This window comes from Pygoscelis adeliae, unplaced genomic scaffold (assembly GCF_000699105.1).
Source record: "Pygoscelis adeliae isolate BGI_AS28 unplaced genomic scaffold, ASM69910v1 Scaffold77, whole genome shotgun sequence".
NCBI classification, from domain to species: Eukaryota; Metazoa; Chordata; class Aves; order Sphenisciformes; family Spheniscidae; genus Pygoscelis; species Pygoscelis adeliae.
The window spans coordinates 5,424,245-5,444,000 of record NW_008825216.1 but is presented as its reverse complement, the minus strand read 5'-3'; the positions used below and the strand labels follow the sequence as shown (position 1 = coordinate 5,444,000).

The following is a 19,756-nucleotide window of genomic DNA, read 5'->3' as shown; positions in this document are numbered from 1 at the left end:
GGGTGCTCTGTCCACAACAGTAAGGCACAAATCCATGTGTTTCACCGACTTGTCCTTTGTTAAGGCCCATTCCTAGAAAAAGGAAGAAAAAGAAGTGTATACAATTGTGTATACTAACATATGCACAAGGTGCACATGCCATCTCTGCATATATAGCACAGGTTAAAATCCTGTAAATGGCTAAGTATGAGCATTCAAACGGTTCATTGCTTCCCATAGAGCAGGGGAGGAAAAAAAGGTCTCTCAAACACAGTCTGCTTCAGTATCCCCAAGTCAGCTCAGGGGATACGGGGCTGGCTGTTTGCTCCCTCTGCTGGCTTTACAGAAGTACAACGAGCAGTCACACAGGTCCTCAGGTATAAAATATTTGTCCAAATATTCGCCCAGCTATATTTTTACCTATCTATGCCTCTGTGTGTGTATTACACACCCCTCATATCTTCTATGTAGGAGAAATTTATATATATGTAAAAACATATATAATTGTATATATAAAAACCCTAATAGCTTGGGCTGCAGCATCACTGGCCACCCTACCCACACACTAAACAAAGCATATGTACCGCAGCGAGGAAACGGTAGTTCTTAACATGATAGAGACCACCAGAAAGCAATCCACAAGCGAGCCAAACTCAAGGGTAGAGGGAGAATCCAAGGTGTGATATACAACAGAATTTCTTTTAAATGCATTTAAGTATGCAACTTCCTAAATAGAGAGCAAAGAAAAGCCGTTCTGTATGTACTGTTGCCCAGCTTGTTTGATCTCAGCATCCTTCTACGCAGAGCCTGATCTCGCACTGATGTTCAGATTCTCTCCATGCCTTTCTCCCCAAAGTTTGGTCTTCAGGATCCAAATTGGCCTTCATTTGTCTAATTATCCTTTGAGGAAGGAAGCTGATCTATCAACTAAAGCCGCACTAATTATCTAAATCATGCTCGTCGCTACTTAAAAAGGCACAATTAGCTTTCCTCCAACAACTAAAGAGGATTCAGAGTTGTGTAATACAAAACCCTAGATACACAGGACCAAGCCTGGCTACATTTAAATGTTATTTTACAAGCAATGAGTGTTTCAGAAAGAAGTTAAACGACTAATCCCATCCCATTTTTTAAAATTTATTTTCTGATACCATAACTGAATTTTTGGCTTGCATAATCACTTTTAAACTCAGCAGATTTAACAATGATGAAATTCCTTTGAGAACAGATGCTCAGGAAACAATCAGAACTTCTATCCCACGCGATTACAAGTAATCGCCATCGTACAGGTAGCAAGCCATTAGATGGGTACCATATTATGCAAGTACTAGAATAATGACAACTATGCAAAACAAAGCAAAGGCAGGAGAACTTTGTGTATCCCTTTACTTGTTTCCCAAACCCGTAAGCTGAAAACTTTTCCTGTCACTCTCAACATGTAAAATATTTTCCACTATGTTAATCTCAGATGACAGCAAAATTGCTTGCCTTCTCAGTTCTGTCCAGTTTGTAAGATGTCAACAAGTATCATTAATAGCCACTTTTAACAACTTAAGGAATTAAGTTATTTTCAGAGCTTATCAGGAATCACAAATGCCCCTGAAAAAGATAGCCCCCTTGTAAGATTTATACTGAATAGTGACAGTTGAAAATACTACCAGGGAGGTGGTAAAGCTTCTGTTTGAGAACCCTGCAGTCAGAGAAAGTTAGAGCCTTGAAAATATTGCTTTATACATCTTCACCCTTCCATCAGAAGGCTGGAAGAGCCCCAGACACAACAGCAATCATGCAAGTAATTAACACATCTAAAAGCCAAAGGTACTGCTCCACAAAAGCTCCAAGCTCTGCTGCTGGAGACATCAACGTGATGGCCCTTCATGGTACGAAAGAGAGTGTATAGATGCTTTCCTCCAGTGATCAGGAACTATGACTAGCTATAATGGAGATAAGATTAAACAAGTTCCACTACACCAGAAAAGAAGAAAAATTGCAAGGAGTGTATGTGCTTAGGGCACAGGCTGGAAATAGGACAGCTCTGCGTAACAATTTGAAAATCAGGACATCTGAAAAACCACCTCTGTCATAAATCAGAAATAAAAAGTTAGTAGAACACCACTAACCTGAAACCTTCCCCTTGCACCTAAGTGCATTTGGCTTTACCTTTAGCTCCTCATCATAACCCTACATATTTGTACATAATTGTCAAATACACTGCAATTTCTTCAGCTCTTTAGAGGTGCACATCTACCTTTTTAATCACTGAATTCCACCAACCTGTTGGGAGGGGCAGAAATCCCATTTTGACTTAAATTTTTGTGTTGAGCGTAAGCCAGAGTACACTCTTCAAATTACAGGAGAAGGTCTCCACAGCCTATAATATCTGAGTATTCTTAATCCCACACCCGCCCCAAAACCCTCTTGATAAGAATAGGTCCAAAACACATAGTACAGATTTAAAGACTCTGGTTTGTTCCCTATCCCTCTTCTCCCATGCTGAGCTCACCCTGTTCATTCCCTCCAATCCAATATGAATTCTGCTTGGACATAAAACTTGGGTTTGACCCGTTCTGCCTCTTAATCTGTCTGAATGTCCTCTCACAGGGACCTGTTCAGAGCAAGTGTATACTGGTTGAAAGCAGCAGCTAACTGTGTATCCATAGAGAATACACAACATCACCAGAAACTTCCAAGATTTCTTAACCAAGGCAATTCTGGCACATCCACCCTTTCTCCTAAAAAACACTGTGGTGTTCTGGAAGATGCGTGTACTTTCATAAAGGTAATAGAAAAAGCCTCCCCAGATATATTCTCTTTAATGATAGGGAAGAGGGGCATATATCAGATGTATGATGGCAATGCATCCAAATCAACATGATACATCTTCCAGGAAGTAACTTCTTTACTTCAGGCTTCATCTGATTTTAGGGTTTTCTCCTCCTAATTTAAATCAGAGAGCAAAATTCTGATACTCATTCAACACTAGATTTGTAATTGGTCAGCCTCCTATTTTAACAGATGTACTTGAAGTATTACTCTTACATTTGATTTCTAGCCAAGTTGATTCTGAGAAGAAATTAGTGACAAAGCAGCACACAAAACAGTGCGCATGTATGCATATATTTCGTGAACGATAACTAAGTCACAACTGCATAAATAGATTCTTTGACATAATTAATGCTCTCGTTTACAGATTTGACACATTTGCCATTAGTTTACGAGTAGGATTAGAAAGGATTAGTTGAAACATTCCCTTTACTGTGAGTGAATAAGATATGACATTTAGGCACCTCTGTTTTCCAGAAGAGCCAAACGGGGATTTAAGAGAGTTTTTTTTTTTTATACCCTGCTACTGCAAATTGGAAATGACTAATAGGGCACAGTAAAGCATTCTTCTATTTTGCTGACCTTAGGCCATACGCTTAATACAACCCAAATCTTTTCTTAAGTAAAAATCCCTCCCAAAAAATCAAATACACCAATTCACTGAAAAAAGTTTTCTATACAAGTATAAAACTCCTGGGAAGGAAGTTACTGGCCTCTAGTGTAAAAGCAAATATTAATAGAGACAAAGGAAGGGGATAATCTGATGCACACTGAATGAATCACTGGGTTCAGATTCTAATCCTGAAGACGCGAAATTGTATTTGAGGGAGAAGTTATTTAGCCAATCTGTTATAATAACCAGTCTGCTGATTTGGGTTCATCTTCCTATCACCAGTTCACAGTACCTGCTTGAGTTAACAAGCATAACTTTTTTTTTTTCTTTTAATTAAAGATCACATACTGTGGAAAAAAAAAATAATGGCATACAGACCTGGTTTCCCCCGGCATTATGACATTCATAAACTCCAACAACGCCATCTGCAAAATGGCCCAAAGTGTCAAGGCAATTGGTACCCTGCTGCAAAGCCCCAAAAGCTATATCTTGATGATCAGGTACCCTAAAATAAAACCAGAAATACCTGCTTAGTTCAGTTTATTTATTTATTTATTTTTAACTCCTTGTCTTTACTCAGAGTATTTTTAAGATGACAGGTTAAAGATGAGTGGTGACTACTATCTGGAAATCTCAATCATCTTCTGAGGAAGGAAGGCAATTATCTGATCATGAACTGATCAAACACGAGTAAACTTGCAAGCTTAGGACAGAATACAAGAAGATTTGTACCAGAGAATGAGGATGAACATACAAACTCAGCACAAAAGACAAATTAAAGATGACTTAACATCATCATTTAAGGTCACTCAAGCTTAATGCTATCAGTTAAGGTCATCAAGCCCTCTTGTTTTTTCAGCCAAGCTAGCTTGTGGCAGAAATATGACGTTCTACATTTTTCTCAGACTGTTTTCACTGAACTGTTAGAAAAGGGGTTAGGAATTTTAAAAAAATATATATATATCAATGTTTTGATGGTATCTATTTTCTAATGGTTGCACATAAAGTGCGCTCATATAGTATGGAAATGCCTAGGCAAACCCGTTCAACAAGTACCATTGTGGGGTAGAGACCATGAGTTCATGTCAAACAGTAAAGCAAGGGTGTATTAGCTCCTTCTAAAACTTCAGACTGTAATATGAGTATAATAATTCAAGCCAGCAGAATGAGCACATGAGAGATGACACAGAGTAAGGCGACATTACACTTAAGTAATGCTTATGGAAGCACATTTTCCAGGAGCGCTTGCACGATATATTTTTTCTGACAAATTAAACAAAAATAAATTTATTTTCTCTTAGAAGTGCCAGAAATAACTTCCTCAGCATCATCCTGCCTTATGAGACTGTTTATTATGTGTGATTCTGTACGTTTCACTAGGGCTGTAATGGCTGGGGCTTTTGCAAACACTGTATGCCACTAGCAGCTACCTGACTCTACTGACATGAAGTGCCCCCAGGAAAAAATCAAGTATTCTTATAAGCCACACAGAGTATCTTACCATTACACTACCAATATTAGGTTGATAGCAGACAAACTAGTTTATAGACTCAAATCTGACAGATATACTTATTAACAGGTTATTGAACAAAAGTCTTTTTATCCTTTCAAAAAGCGATAACAGTATTTCTCTTTGAGGATTTTTCATTAGTTAGGATGCATTCATGTTATAGAAACTGTTAGCAATGTTACCCCTCATTTCCCTCTTCTCACCCGCCCCCAAAAGTTACTGATTATCCACTGACAGAGAACAAGAGACAGAAAGAGCAGAAGACTCAGCTTCTTAGAGTCTTAGGCATCTACCCTTGTCTGCCAAATACGCAAGGTTCTCTTGTGTGCAGACTGCCGTTACTCGTACTGTACTGAGATGCAGTCTCCTCACTCAACTAGGCACGTGCTTAGGTGAAGGCAAAAGCTTTAAAGGGATGACAACAGGATACAGAACAGTGCACTTTTGAGCAAATGGCTTGTGTAGGAGATACAGGCTCAGATAAGTTGAGTCCTTTGGACACTGTTCTCTAAGATACCTGCTACTGCAGCTGTAGTTGCAGTAAAAAGGAAAAGCAGCTTACTAGGGAAAAATGGCTCTTTAGGAATAGAACCAATAAAAAACAAAAGCAAATAAGCCCACATGAGGCATTGCTTTCACAAATAAATTCAAACACATCCTTTACATCCAAGGAAGGAGAAAAGGAAACGGTTGATTTCTGGGGAGGGCAAAAAAAGAGAACTCCATACTATCTCCAATTCAGCCAAAACTCACCGTAACTCAGGATAAACATTTTCAAGATACCACTTGAAGGGTTTGCAGCTAAGTCTCTTTCTGAGTTCCATTCGGCTTTGAATACTAGAGGGGAAAAAAAGGAGCAGTTTTCAAAGTCAGGCTGCTGTCTTCATGCAAGTTAAGGAATACACAGAAAACTCAAGAACAGTAGAACTGTAGAACTATATCTTAAAGAGGTAACACATGAAAGCTAGGACTGCTTTCGCCTCAGAAGGTGCTGTCTCATGAAGAATAAATGAAGAGGGCAAAAAAGCACTTGTGACTTACTTGCCATAAGGTACATTCCTGGCTGAAGGCACTGCTGCATAATAGAAATTTTTATACTCATCCATCCAGACTTCTGCTGCCCTGCGTGTATTTCTAGGGACAATCACATGAAACACATGGTTTAATTGCAGCTAGAGAAAATATAACCTATGTCATTTATCCTTGGGTTGATTTTAATCCTTCATAGTACTACATAGTCAGCTGCCTCAAGCCAGGTAGAAGATTCCCTATTAAAGACCCAAGTAATAGAAAACCATTAGAGAGTAACACAACTGAAATCAATGCATTTAGAATGAAATTTGTGTCTTTTCCACACTCATCACTGCTTCAGGTTTTCATCCAGAGTTTAATACACATCTCGGAGTTCTTTCTGCAGACTTCATGGAAGTTGTTAGGTTGTTGTTTGTTTTGTTGGGTTTTTTCCCTTTTTATAAGAGTAACTTGACAGAAGCCAAATTCAGTGAGTGTTGACCTGGATAGGCAAGCTGATTGGAAACAAAAATCTCAACAATTGGCAATATTTAATAATGTCTTTTACCTTCTAAAAACAGATATGCTAACATAGGCAAGACATATTTTCAGTCTTCATCCTATTCCTACCAACAGAGCACTCGAAAGTTCCAAAAAGACATAAGCTGTTGTGACATTTAAGGCTACGAACCAAGCGAGTCTGCTGTAGCTGAGGTAACAGAGGAGAACCAGTAATTAAAAAGTATTATTAATGTTTTAAAATTCAAGAGAGATTAATTATTGCAATAAATGTGAAAAACACTAACCCAAAATTTTCTACTTCTAATCAAACACATCTCTAACTAAAATTCCTGTGTTTATGTAACCGGTGTCTTTAAATCTCCTTTTGGACTGCAAGAAGGTAATGTCTTTTTCCATCCCCTGGCTTCCATGTAAAACTCATTTACTTCTATTGTTTGTAATTTTATCCTTAGAAAATTAAGTCTTATTTCACTTGCAACTGCCATGCTCTGAAGCTTATTTTACATTTGGCAGTAAGTTCATCTAAAGCAACTGGAGTAAACTCAGTCAGCCAATAACTTCTTTAATATGATTTTCCAATTCAAAAGACAAAAAATGGTCAGGATAAAGTGAGTTGTTCTTGCAGGTCGCTGAGAAGGAAGGACGTGAGGAAGAAAAAAAAAAGTCACAAGACAGACCTCAATCATTTTTTGTTTGAGAACTTATTTTTCCTTGCAAAGATTCCTTTAAATTTTTTGTAAGCAAAATCCCAGTCAATCCAGATTAGAGAGCTATTTCGGTTTACCTTCACTTGCAGTCTCTCAGGCCTGTGTGAGTGTCAGCCAGCCACTCGGCACCTGCCCCTGTTGCTTGCTCAGTGATCAGCTTGGCTGCCCACAGGCCAAACAGATTTTGGTGGTGGGAGAGGAACTCTTCAGTTTGCCAGGGTTTAACGACTCCAAAGGCACTTTCAAGGCCAGAACGCATGCCTGCATCATGCTTCCCCGTACTCAGGGATGAACAGTTCAGGCTTAGTGCGACATGAATACAGAAACTGTGTAGATGCTGAGAACTGCCTGAACTAATAAGACTCCAAAGAAGGCAGGGTACTGAAAGACACAGCGTAGGGTGCACTCAGCACTTAACACTCGGCCACAGTTAACGAAACCTAGCTATCAGAGGTAGCTTTGCATGGAGCAGATTGGGGTCTGCAAGATTTATACACTTAATACACTCGTCTGAAGCGGTGTATTAAGGCAGTGCATACTGGTCTAACAAATCCTGCCAGACACGGGCTGTATCTGCCCACACCACACAGCCAGGATGTGGTCTCCCCTCTCATGAAACAGGACGCCCAGTCTCTCATCCAGAATCACCAATTTGTTTTGGCTGCCAAAAGGCAATGCATACTGACTGATTAGTCAGCTAAAAATAGGACACTTACCCAGAATGCTCCAGAACAAATTACATACAGTCACGGGACAGATGATGGTATAAGCTAACAAATCCTGACTGCAAGACCAGCACAGATTCCATGCACCAAGTTCCTTGGCACCGTGGTCCTACACATACCTGATAATACCTGTATTACAAGGGTATCCCATTACCTTAGGTTTCTCATTCTCTCATTGCTAAAGTTGATTTTAAAGCACTGTTATATTGGTTTGACACCCAAGAAAGCTGACTGAGGAGAAAACCTTCAAACATACAGCAACTTGTCAACCCTGCTTTTAAGTGATATGCAACTTTTCTAGGTTAATTCAAAAATAATTCCAGTGACACAAAGAATTTTAAGGAGATTTCAGAATTTGAGACAGCTGGACAGCTAAGGACAAAGGTAATAAACCACTTGCAGGGAAAGGTAGATCTGGAAAGGGATCTAAGTACCCAAGACGCTAGTTTGCCGGCTTCAGCTGTCCTCACCATTCAAGTGCATGTGGGATCTCTTTTCAAAGTCATTTTGAACACAAATGACTGGAAAACACAATGTGACTTTAAAAAACCTACCATAGTAATTGTCAGGACATTTGAGTGATCAAATCACAATGATGATTTGACTTCACAACAAAATCCAAAAGCTTTAATCCCAGTACGAATGAAGAATCTTCAACCCCTGCTAATATGATGCATTTCTGATGTCTGCTGTATCCTTGCATGCATACAGCCACACCCTTTTCCTACTTTTCAGTTGAGCTATGTTTAAGTACCTATTTAATATCACAAGAAAAGCAGCATCTTGGCAACAGCCCAAAGATAGAAAAGCTGCAGAGGAGTGGGAAAACTCCACAATTTATATATTTATTTATTTTTATTAACCATACTCCTTGTTATGACATTGTCATTTTAAAACTAACACAGTTGCATCCTAAGCCTATGTGATACAGTTTAATTGGTAGATCCTTCTACCCTCCTGATGCACACTATAAATACTGGAATAGAGATGTGATGCATTAAGAGATGATATTTCATTGCTAGCTTTTGTTTTCCCATAAGTACTATTATTTTACAGTGAAAAAATGAATAAAATACAGATCTCAAAGACTAGAGGACCAGAAAAATCCCTACTATAACTACTGGAAGAAACATGACAGTGACTTTATTTTAGCAGACTATTAAATTCATTAGAGTCATCTTGGTGACATAACCAGCGCGGAAGAGAAGAATTACACCCCTAAGGAGGTTTCTCAGTCTAAGGTGAAACAAGTCCAAATGTATCGGCAGCTTAGAACATTCTTATGAATTTAAGTATATCTGTGCTCTCTGTGTTACTTCATGTTAAACAGAGTTTGGGCTCCATATCCCTTCAAGGATAAATAATCAATTTTATTTGCAGCTCTTAACCCACAGAACCTTTAGCCGAGACTTGTACTTCTTCAGCCCCCTGAGCATCAAGTCCAATTCTCTAAACCAAAATCTCCAGTGATTCTTCAGCTACAACTGATAGAGCCTTGGTCAAAACGTCTACCATACACTCATGCAATACCTTCACCCACATTACTTAAAAAACACTAGGAACGTGAGTCAGAATTGCTATTCTCATTCTACAGAGGAGAACCTAAGGAAATAGCTCAGTATTTCAGCTACCGCCTTACATTGAATCGACAGTAAAATTAACAGGCATATTAATCTAAACCCTTAATACTTAGGTCTTAGGTCTATAGAAAAAGCATTTTTAAACATAGCACAGGAAAGGCAAATATGATATAGAATGAAGTTGCCAACAGACTGGCACAAATGCCAGAATCAGTCTACATAATCATTTGTATATCACATACCGATCATGTATTAACAAAACCCAAGCAGAGCATATTCGTAACTTAAGTGTATTCTGGCTCTTAGTGAATGATGACACTGTTTCTATAAAATGAAGATTTATGAGACAGTTCTGAAAATAAAGCCTTCTTTAAAACCAAACAAACACAAAGTTCTCAAAGTTGATAGACTGCCAAGCTAAGCATTTCCTTCTTTTCCAGATTCTCAGGCTGTGTCTACTAGAAGTTTCCCTTTTTCAACTCTCAGGTTCTTCTCTCAATCTGTGTAGTTGCCTCAAAATCATTAATTTCCTTTTAATTAATATTTTTCCATGCTAGATAATATTGCAAATATTTCTAAAGAAAAGATCCTTAAAATGAAATTACTGCCACCTGCTGATCATCTGAAGAAATCCAAGTCATTGCTATTTAGCAATGAAGCTATTTAGAAAATGAAGACTTGACTTAACAGTTACCTTGCAAACACGGTACCACTCCCACCAGGAAACGTGTAAGGATGCTGTTTGCGGAATACGTGACCCACTCTGCTGCAAGGGATGATTTCTAGGCTCCCACCGCATTGCCAAACTCTGAATGAGATCTCTGAAATAAAAACATGAATGAAAGACCAACATCACAAAATACTTTAATTCTGTAGTATACTATTTACAGAGAAGGCTTTCATTGACTGTTGCTGAGAAGATCAATAAGAGAGTTTTCTGAGAAATTCCAGGATAAACAGAGGCACATCTGAGCATTCATTATTCTCCAAGCTCAAGAGAAATAATCATATTAACTTGGAAGCAAAACTGTACACCTTCTCTTATCTGAGGTTACCAGCATTCCCCAAATTCATAAACCATGCTGCAATTTGCCAGAGTAAGTTAGGTCTACATGTACCATTACTGTGCTTTATCTAAAGGGTAAGCAACAGTTGATACACTTAACAGATAAATTAATGATCTAGCTTATAATAAAATTTCTCAGCTAAAGATGGAATAACACAGTGGACAAAATCAAGGCATGATAAAACAATCAATAGATTCGAGCTGCTAACTTACTATAGCAGATAACCAAATACTCCCAAACACTGGCTGTGGAAGGAGTTATATCAAGTCAGTCTTGATTTGAAGACAGACCAAATAAAGATGCAACTTCTGTAAACTGAAGGTTATGGACAGTACCCTTCTAAGCCAATCTAGAAACATGCATGTCAAACATTCTTCAGTTGCATGAGATTATGTTACACCTCTCAATAACAGATTTGCTCTTTTATTGTAGTGCGTCATCGATATAGAAGACAGGGAATGTCTTACCCGCTCCCTGATTTTAGCAAAATTATTAAGAAAAGCCTAGGTTTTCAAATTAGACCCAAACTTTCTAATGGTCCATCCAGTTCTCCAGTGTACTCTGATCCTCCTATGCTTTTCAAAAAGCATTTTAAAGATTCTGAGAATTAGAGTTTACGAATTCAAGACAAGCCTGAACAAACCTTGATCCATGTTTTGTACAGCAAGCACGTGTTATCAGTCACATTTAGCAACAATCTGAAAATGCACCGTATCTTCATGGTAAGAGGTGCCTCTTGGCTAATTTAGGCAAAATACTACAGGCCAATCTTGAAATTTGTGAAGTTGAGACTATAGTAACATGGGAACAAAATCTCGTAACAGTTGCTCTGTACATGCTTGGAGGAAAAATTGTAAGTTTTATAAAGCATAAATCTAACGTATAGAATTATTTTGCAAGTCCATCTAGCAGGTTATTTGCATGTAACATCAAGCTGCTGATCCAGAGATATGCTTGAGAGTAAAGAGGCCTGACGAGTGTGCATGTTAAATTTTAAACTGCACATCACAGATTTCTCGTATCTGGTGCATGTGTCATTTATTGCCAATTAAATCATACGCCATGTGATCTTTACTCGTCTTCAGTGAGTCTGGCAGCTGCGAACAAATCATTAGCTGTCTGCTGTAGTGACTGACTTTACCTTTTCAGGGAGCAGAGAAAAGGCACCCCAAAATCTCCATCTCCTCCTTCCCGTGGAGAAGGGGGAACAGAATGCAGCAGGAGCAACATAAACAGCTTTTTGCATGCAGTCTTCTCACCCTGAGTAAGGAGCTGTTGCTTGTGCCCTTTCCTGCTATCAAGGCCTCAATTATCAAAGCATAAAAGCAGCTGCTAAATTTTCAGAAAAAACTCAGTCACTCAAGTACATGCTTGCAGCTAATCAGATATTTAAGTGCCCTAGGGGCAAGAGAGGTTTTTCAGAGTGAATGCGAGTATTGCTGTAGTAAGTTTATCCAATGACTTTCCAGGACATTTAAAAAAATGAAAAATTATGATATTCATCAATAAAATTTAGCAATATATAGCCAAAATAGTGAGAAAACAGAAACACAGAAAGTAATTGTTCAAAGTACATAAGAGATTTCTTCGAGTATTGCATAGGAAGGTCAGAGACTGGACTGTAAGGATGGCTCTCCCAGCCTTTAAGTTCCTTACAAGAGTGTTAAACATTTGGTTACCGTGCCTCCATACTTAGTGTGTTGTATACAGCAGACATTTCCTTGTAGGCCAAGCATATGCTCAATGCATATGCAAATTTCAGTAACTCAAAATACTCATGGGTTTTTACAAGTTCAAGGTATTTTAGGATTTTGCAGCTAACACGTGTAGTAGAGAAGTTTCTACCCTTAGAACTGGTCCTAAAACACACTACTTAGGATGTGAGATGCATCTCTACCCTAAAAAACTAAATTAATGACAGAATGAAAGTCTTATGAAGTTGTAGAGTTCTGCTCCTCCAAATCTTTTTTGTTGTAATACAAGTATACCGGTCTTAACTGGAGAAAAAACTTTGTACAATACTGTAATGCAAAGAGACAAAAAAAAAACTACTAAAGCCAGATCTAACCACCAAGTCAAAGAAGAAATGGCTAAAGCACAAGTTCTCTCAGTCCCTCCTCCCTCTTCTCTAAATCCCACTCACTTAAACATCTGAAAATAAGGAATTAAAGTAAAAATGCCTTCTCAACCATAATTATCTCATAGGACTAAAGTAGGGGTATAAAATTAAGAAAACTCACTAAGTTTAGATGCCAGGCAGCATAGTATTATTAGTGTTAAGAAATAGATTATTCTTCAGTCAGCTAAGTTTTAACTGATTTCTTAAGATGTATCTAAGAACATTATACTCATGAACTCCTGTGTTCTACTTTTCACAATTAAACTTCAGCAACATCTTAAAACATGCCTTAAATTGCCAGCATTTAAACATTATTGTATTTTAATCAATAACTTTAGATGAAGATGTGACTCTCAAACAAGATAGCATTTTTGAAAGTAATTTCCTATCTACATCCTGTAATTTTTTATCAGCCAACTTCCATTACAAAAAAAATTTCACTGCTTAACGAACAAATACTTTTATTGTCTTATATTTAGCATATAATTCCTACCTTGTTTTAATTCTTTCATTGAAAGAAACCTTTTGTATTTTGCCACTAATGCATGTGAAGTTTTAACTCTGGTTTTAACCCTCTTTGCACAAAATCAGGAAGATCATGACTCTGTGACAGTAAAAGCAATGATGAAACCTGCTTTCTTTCATGACTGATCCAAAGGTAACAATATACATACCTAAGTTTTCTCCACCCCAAACATCCATCATCATGTCATACTTCCCTAGTTCTTCAAAATAGGATTTGTCCATCACAAATAACCCACCGGCTATCATGGGTGTCCTAAACAGACAAGAAAAATTAAATTAAATACGTACAGAACCATGAGTCAGGAGGAAACTATTATTTGCACCTCAAGGTTAATACCACCTTGAAAAAATTTGCTATGCTTTTGAACGCAACTAATTTTGCATCTATCACTTCAGATGTTGTCTGCACACATTTCTATGGCATATATAGTGCTATGACCACCTTCTGAGGCAGTTTCCAAATCTCCATTTGGCTCTGTTCTGGTTTTGGCTGGGATAGAGTTAATGTTGTTCACAGTAGCTGGTATGGGGCTGTGGTTTGGATTTGTGCTGGAAACAGCACTGGTAACACAGGGATGTTTTCGTTACTGCTGAGCAGTGCTCACACACAGTCAAGGCCTTTTCTGCCTCTCACCCCACCCCACCAGCAAGTAGCCTGGGGGTGCACAAGAAGCTGGGAGGGGACACAGCCGGGACAGCTGACCCCAGCTGACCAAAGGGATATTCCACACCATATGACGTCATGCTCAGCATATAAGGCTGGGGGAAGAAGGAAGGAAGGGGGGGACATTCAGAGTGATGGCGTTTGTCTTCCCAAGAAACCATTACGCCTGATGGAGCCCTGCTTTCCTGGAGATGGCTGAACACCTGCCTGCCGACGGGAAAGAGGGAATGAATTCCTTGTTTTGCTTTGCTTGTGTGTGCAGCTTTTGCTTTACCTATTAAACTGTCCTTATCTCAACCCACGAGTTTTCTCAGTTTCACCCTTCTGATTCTCCCCCATCCCACTGAGGGGGAGTGAGCGAGTGGCTGCGTGGTGCTTAGTTGCCAGCTGTACCACGACAGGCTCACAAGTTCCTTGTGTAAAGGGTGGTAATTTGTGCCAGCAATAAAACATTAAAACTGACACTGTAGTTTTAGCCCTCAAAACATACCAACTTTAAACAAAGTGACATCTACTTTTTGTTAAGGGTAAATAATCTACCAGTGTGCTTTAAAGTATTTTTTAAAAACACACTTTTATTTCTGAGAGTCTAATAATGCTACATAAATATGAATGAAGTTTCAATATTAATGAAAGCTATAGTAAAGATTCCCTTTCAGACTCAGAGAAGATGATTTCTAACTTTGTTTAGTTGCAAACTAGAATCTATTAGAAGGAGAAGTGGTGGTACAGACATACTTTATGGGAGCAACTGGATTTCCTTGCCGTGCTCTTCTTTGCTCTGGTGTCATGTAATCCCACTTGAACACCAGGTTCCAATCAAAGCCTTCAAGAAGAAAATATTAGAGAGTAGGGTGTTAAAGAGACTGTGGTCATCATTCAATTTGTACTAACATAATGTTGACTGAAAACACTGGGAACTGTAATTTAAATTAAAAATTTAAACTTGTACAAACTTCTGGGTAGAAAACAAACAAGTAGGAGTCCAGATGAAAGGTAAAGTTGTTGACAGGACAATTAAAAAAAGTAATCTCAAACAGAAAATAACTTTGATTTCTCTTGTTGCCATCTATTACACAAAGTAAGAAACCCAGTCAACAAGTGACAAAGCAAAAGCCTTATATATGAATCCAACATCTCATATTCTTACATCAAATAGAACATCATATGAAGATCTTCCAGCCATTACAAATGCTCCTAACAGTCTTTACTGTACACTTGCATTTCAACTCTTATCAAACGATCACATATTTATGTTTACACAGGCTTTATGCAGTACTCTTGGATCTCCTCTATCAGCAGGAGTTCCCTATCATGAAGGTCACAACAGGTTACGTAGCTCCCACTTGTCTTACTAACATCCATTTGACTTCCTCCTTTCCCACTGCATGCTTTCAAGTGCAACATTTTTTAAACCTGAGGCAAGCGCTAGAGTGCCAAAATCTTACTTCCCTTATGTATGAACATTTATGTTTGTACACACAGCAACAGCTGGTCTGGTCCTTTTGTGAGTTAGGCACAGAAGCACATGAAGATCACTAGAATAGACAAGACCAATAGGTCACCTACAGCAGCTTTCTACCTCACAACCGTTTGAACTACCTCCTTTAGCAACGATACACAGCCCGTATAAGACAAACTTCCTACAGGAAACACTTTCGTAACAGTTTTTGAGCTGGGTTATGCCCATAAGCATGAACATCTATTAAAAAACTACACAAGGTCCATAGCCCTCTCCCAGTACACCTAGCAAATCAGCCTTATACAGACTGCCTGCTGCCAAACACATTTAGATCCTATGAGGTCATGTAAATGAACGATTTCCAGATTTCTGGTGCACAGATGTCAATAGTTTTCTTTCTCCAGCATAAAGATAAAGCAATTACTTTGTGGGGAAGTGTGGGAAAAGCTAAGGTAAACAGACAACAATTACAGTCCTACAAACTGTCTGCATCCATAAACATGCACAGTAATGATTGATGTGGAGAGTTGAAAACTAAACAGTTTTCATTTTAACTCACAAGATATTTATCACACACGCAACACTGAAATTATCCTGAACAGTCTTTACAGCATGCATACCAACTCTTTCTCTCCATGTTTGAATATTTCATGAAGTGTTGCACTGTAAAAATTAAAGACCATCTAACTACTCCAAAACTCCAAGTAGCAAAACAGTAAAATGGCTTCAATCTATAGTACTGCAAAGCCTCCAGCATGAAAAATAAGATGAGCTCCAATATTTCCATGCAGTTAAAAAGTCGCATTTCATCATACGTACCCAGCAAAATTACTTGCATCTGGGAGAACTTGAAAAAACCTACTGTTCTCCGGCAGAAGCAGTAGAGATAGAGTTATGTATACTCCAGTGAACACAAGGGGTCTCTTTTGGAACACAACACTCTGTTACAAACTCAGAACAAGCGTATAAATTGTCTACCCATAAAAACTGGTTTTCCGTCTCCATTTTCACTGACTCTGGGAAAAATCTGCACTCAATAAGATAGTATCAGTAGCTCTGTAAAAGGAGTATTTTTAAACACTAGTGCATATCCAGTATAAACTGCATCATAGGCATACTCTAAATTATTAGATCTCCGTTAACTACAGTTTCTTCCAGTAATTAAAGTGTTTCTCAGGGCAGCAGAAAATTTTGCAAATCCCCTCTCAAAAAAAAATTTGTAACATGAAGTGCATGGATTTAGGAGGGGCCAGACTTGGGAATTATTTCAGCCCTGTCCGCTTTAAAAAGTTTGTAGCATTTGCTAGGTTGCTTGTCTTGGGTGATTAAGTCCTTTCAAAACAGACCAGTCACAAATGCTGTCCCAGCTGTCTCAACTCTCCATGCTTCAGCCACATAGATACTATATCTAAGGTTGAAAGCATAGTTTGGTTTCCATGTTTAGACTTGGCCCCAGTGAAAGTGTCCTGTGATGCCAAATGCTGTAGTGCCTCTAACGTGGTAATCTGTCCTCTGGGAAGTGAAAAGAAATATTATTTATGTTTCAGCAGACCCCCAAATAGCTTTAAACACTGGTATGTGCAAAATCTCTATTGTTAACATTAAAAAAAGACAGCTTCTCACTCCTCAGTCCAGAAGCTCCACATACTTTAAAGAATCTGCATCTCTATTATGTATAGCAGGAGAAAATAAGAACTAAAAAGTAAAAAAAAAATAAATTTGGAAACATAGTTCCAAAGATGAAGCATGAAAAGCAGTAACAAGTGAAATGATCTCTCAGTCTTCTCTCACTTCACTTGGAAAGAATTAAAGAGCATGAACCCCGCAGGAACCAATCAAAGGTTTCAATGGAAGAATTCCTCCTCCTACTGCAGACAACAATAAAAGCCACATAATGGTACAGAGATTTCCATACTCAAGGCATAATGAATAGACTGGGTAAAAGTCTTAAGGTTTTATTAAAGCTGGCACACAGATAATAGGACAGAACTATACATTAGCATACTGTGAATATATGTGCTGTAGGTGTTATTTCAGAACATTAATTAAAAGGATATAGAACCTCTCACCTCCAGATCACTGACTGGAAATTGAAGCATATGTGACATTATGCAAATATTGCTTTTATTTTAGTTTACTGGAACAACACTTGGTGGCCAGTTAAAGACTAGTAACTGACAGAACGGGCTCGAAATCTGTTTTTCCTTCCTTACTCAAGAAAGTCCATTCAGAAAACGCTGAAACGCTGTGGGAACAGCACTGCGTAATTTCTATATTGTGGCTCATCTTATATCTTTGTGCAGACAGTTCAGTTTCCAGGGTTGTGGGAACAATTATTTAAAAAAAAAAAAAGAACGGCTATTTTAAATGCTAGATTCTTGTTTACAGTGAAAAAATGAGTAAGGAATTTAGTGTGTGGTTGCCCTCCCGCTTTTGGAAAAGGAGAGAGGAGGATTTTGTTGGGTTTTTTTTTTTTTTTTTTGAGGGCTTCATAGGTCTTTTTACTATTTGCTGTCAACAGTTTACACTAGCTAGACATAGTGAAACTGTAGCACTTCTAAACTCAATTCAACAGGAAATTTTGTAACTGTAAAGGTATAAACACTACAAATTTTCAAGGTCACATGTTACTCTCTTCACAATTACAGATCATGGCTAACAGAAACATTTATTTTTTAAACACATTCCAAAGCTTTCTGCTCATTCAGAAGAGTTTAGATTTTTTAAGCAAACCAGCATCTTGAAAAAAACTCATAGGCACTGCATTGCTGATGGGCTTCTAAGCTAGAGAGCAATTAAAGCCTGTCTTATCTAAAAAGAGAACCATAAGCTCTGGCCATAAGCTGCTTCTGACACATTTACACAATCCTACAGACATTGGAGTGAGTACTGCACATTGCAGCATAAACTTATAAGAATTAGTATAATAAAGATGAACTGTTTTAAAGCAGAAGACAATAAGGCCAATTAAAATCCAAGCCTAGAAACAACAGACCTATAGAACTTAGACTAGATATATGAAAGGGAAGAACAGTATGTTAACTGCCCATTCCACAACTGCAGTGATTATGAGCTTTGATTCTTGATGCTTTTTTTTTTTAATTTGTATTCCAGTACAGGTACATACCGCCTTTTAAATCAGCTGACGCGCCCACGTACTGGAAGTTGTCCATATTAATTACATCAATAATAGGAGACACAACTCTGGTCTTGTCCTAAAATAAATATTAGAAAGTAATATTGAAATAATGAAATCAATATATAAAGATTCAGGCAGGATGAGATGTTGAACAGTTCGGCAGGATTTTAGTTCGCATGTCTCCCCCAGCTCTCCCCCTATTTCAACTTATGGCTCTGAATAGCCAGTGCTGTGAATAGCATTGCTCAGCACTGCTTCAGAAAGCAGAAACCACACTACATAGCTGGGAATCCTCTTTCTGTTCTAGGCTACTTATATTCAAGTAATCCCGCTCTTCTGACTTGCTCTTGAAGAAGGCTGCAAACTTGGAGTTCTAAAGGCAGTTGAGCAAACAGCACTTCCTTTCTTACTTTTAAAACCAGCTCAAAGAAAAGAAGCATCCAGGCAATTTGTATTTTCCACAGCAAATTCTAGCCATGCAGTGTACTACAGTCTTATTATTCCAACCTTTAAGGAACACTTAGGCCTTTCTGCAATCAGGAAAGTCTTAGGTTAATGCTAACCCACTTCACACCAAAAGAATCACACTTCACAATCAGATACTTAGACAGGAAAGAGAACCTAAAAACACCTCAGACTAATGAATGCTATTAATCTCCAGCAGCCAAGATTCCAGTGGTACAGATACCACATTCCTCTATCCGACCATGGTCTCATATACTACTCTGAGTAATGTTAGTTACCTTAGCTGATGTGTTTGTCAAAATAGTTTTTAAGAAAAAACAAAAATCTTTCCAACAACTCCACATGCATCATCCAGTAGGATCGCAAGACATCGGTACTCCAAAAAAAGACTCATCTAATATTAGAAATGCAATATGACGGTTAAACCAGTTTGTCTCCATGAAGTAAGTACTTCTTGGGGAAGGAAAAAAAAAACCAACCTCAAAACCCCAACAAAATACACAAACAAACAAAAACCCAACCCAAAAAAACCAACCCAGTTACATTTACACACTGAAGCATAACTTCTACAGTAGTTTGACTGAACACTTTGCTTGAGTTCAAAAACAGAACTTTGAGCTCCACAATTTAGCATCATTCAGAGATCACAGATAACTTCAGAACAGTGTATCACCAAATCTGTAAATATAAAAAGTGTTCTGAATAAACAGGAGATATTTTGGTAACTATTATAGAGAAATGGTTCTCATGGTTAAAAAAAACACCAACCTAAACATCTCCATTTAAAAAAAATTATTTTGTAAGTATTGTTGTTTGAAGACATACATAGATTCTCAACAGCGGTT

General features: G+C 38.1%; 1 protein-coding gene across 1 annotated transcript in view; it reads right to left on the bottom strand.

Annotated features, from left to right (window-relative positions):
• Nucleotides 1-19,756, bottom strand: part of GALNT2 (polypeptide N-acetylgalactosaminyltransferase 2) — a 43,558-nt gene that overhangs the window by 1,822 nt on the left and 21,980 nt on the right. Inside the window, 8 exon segments of the mRNA XM_009329184.1 lie at nt 2-72; nt 3,794-3,920; nt 5,679-5,762; nt 5,967-6,059; nt 10,165-10,291; nt 13,331-13,434; nt 14,584-14,671; nt 18,435-18,522. Coding sequence (XP_009327459.1) covers nt 2-72; nt 3,794-3,920; nt 5,679-5,762; nt 5,967-6,059; nt 10,165-10,291; nt 13,331-13,434; nt 14,584-14,671; nt 18,435-18,522 — 782 coding nt within the window.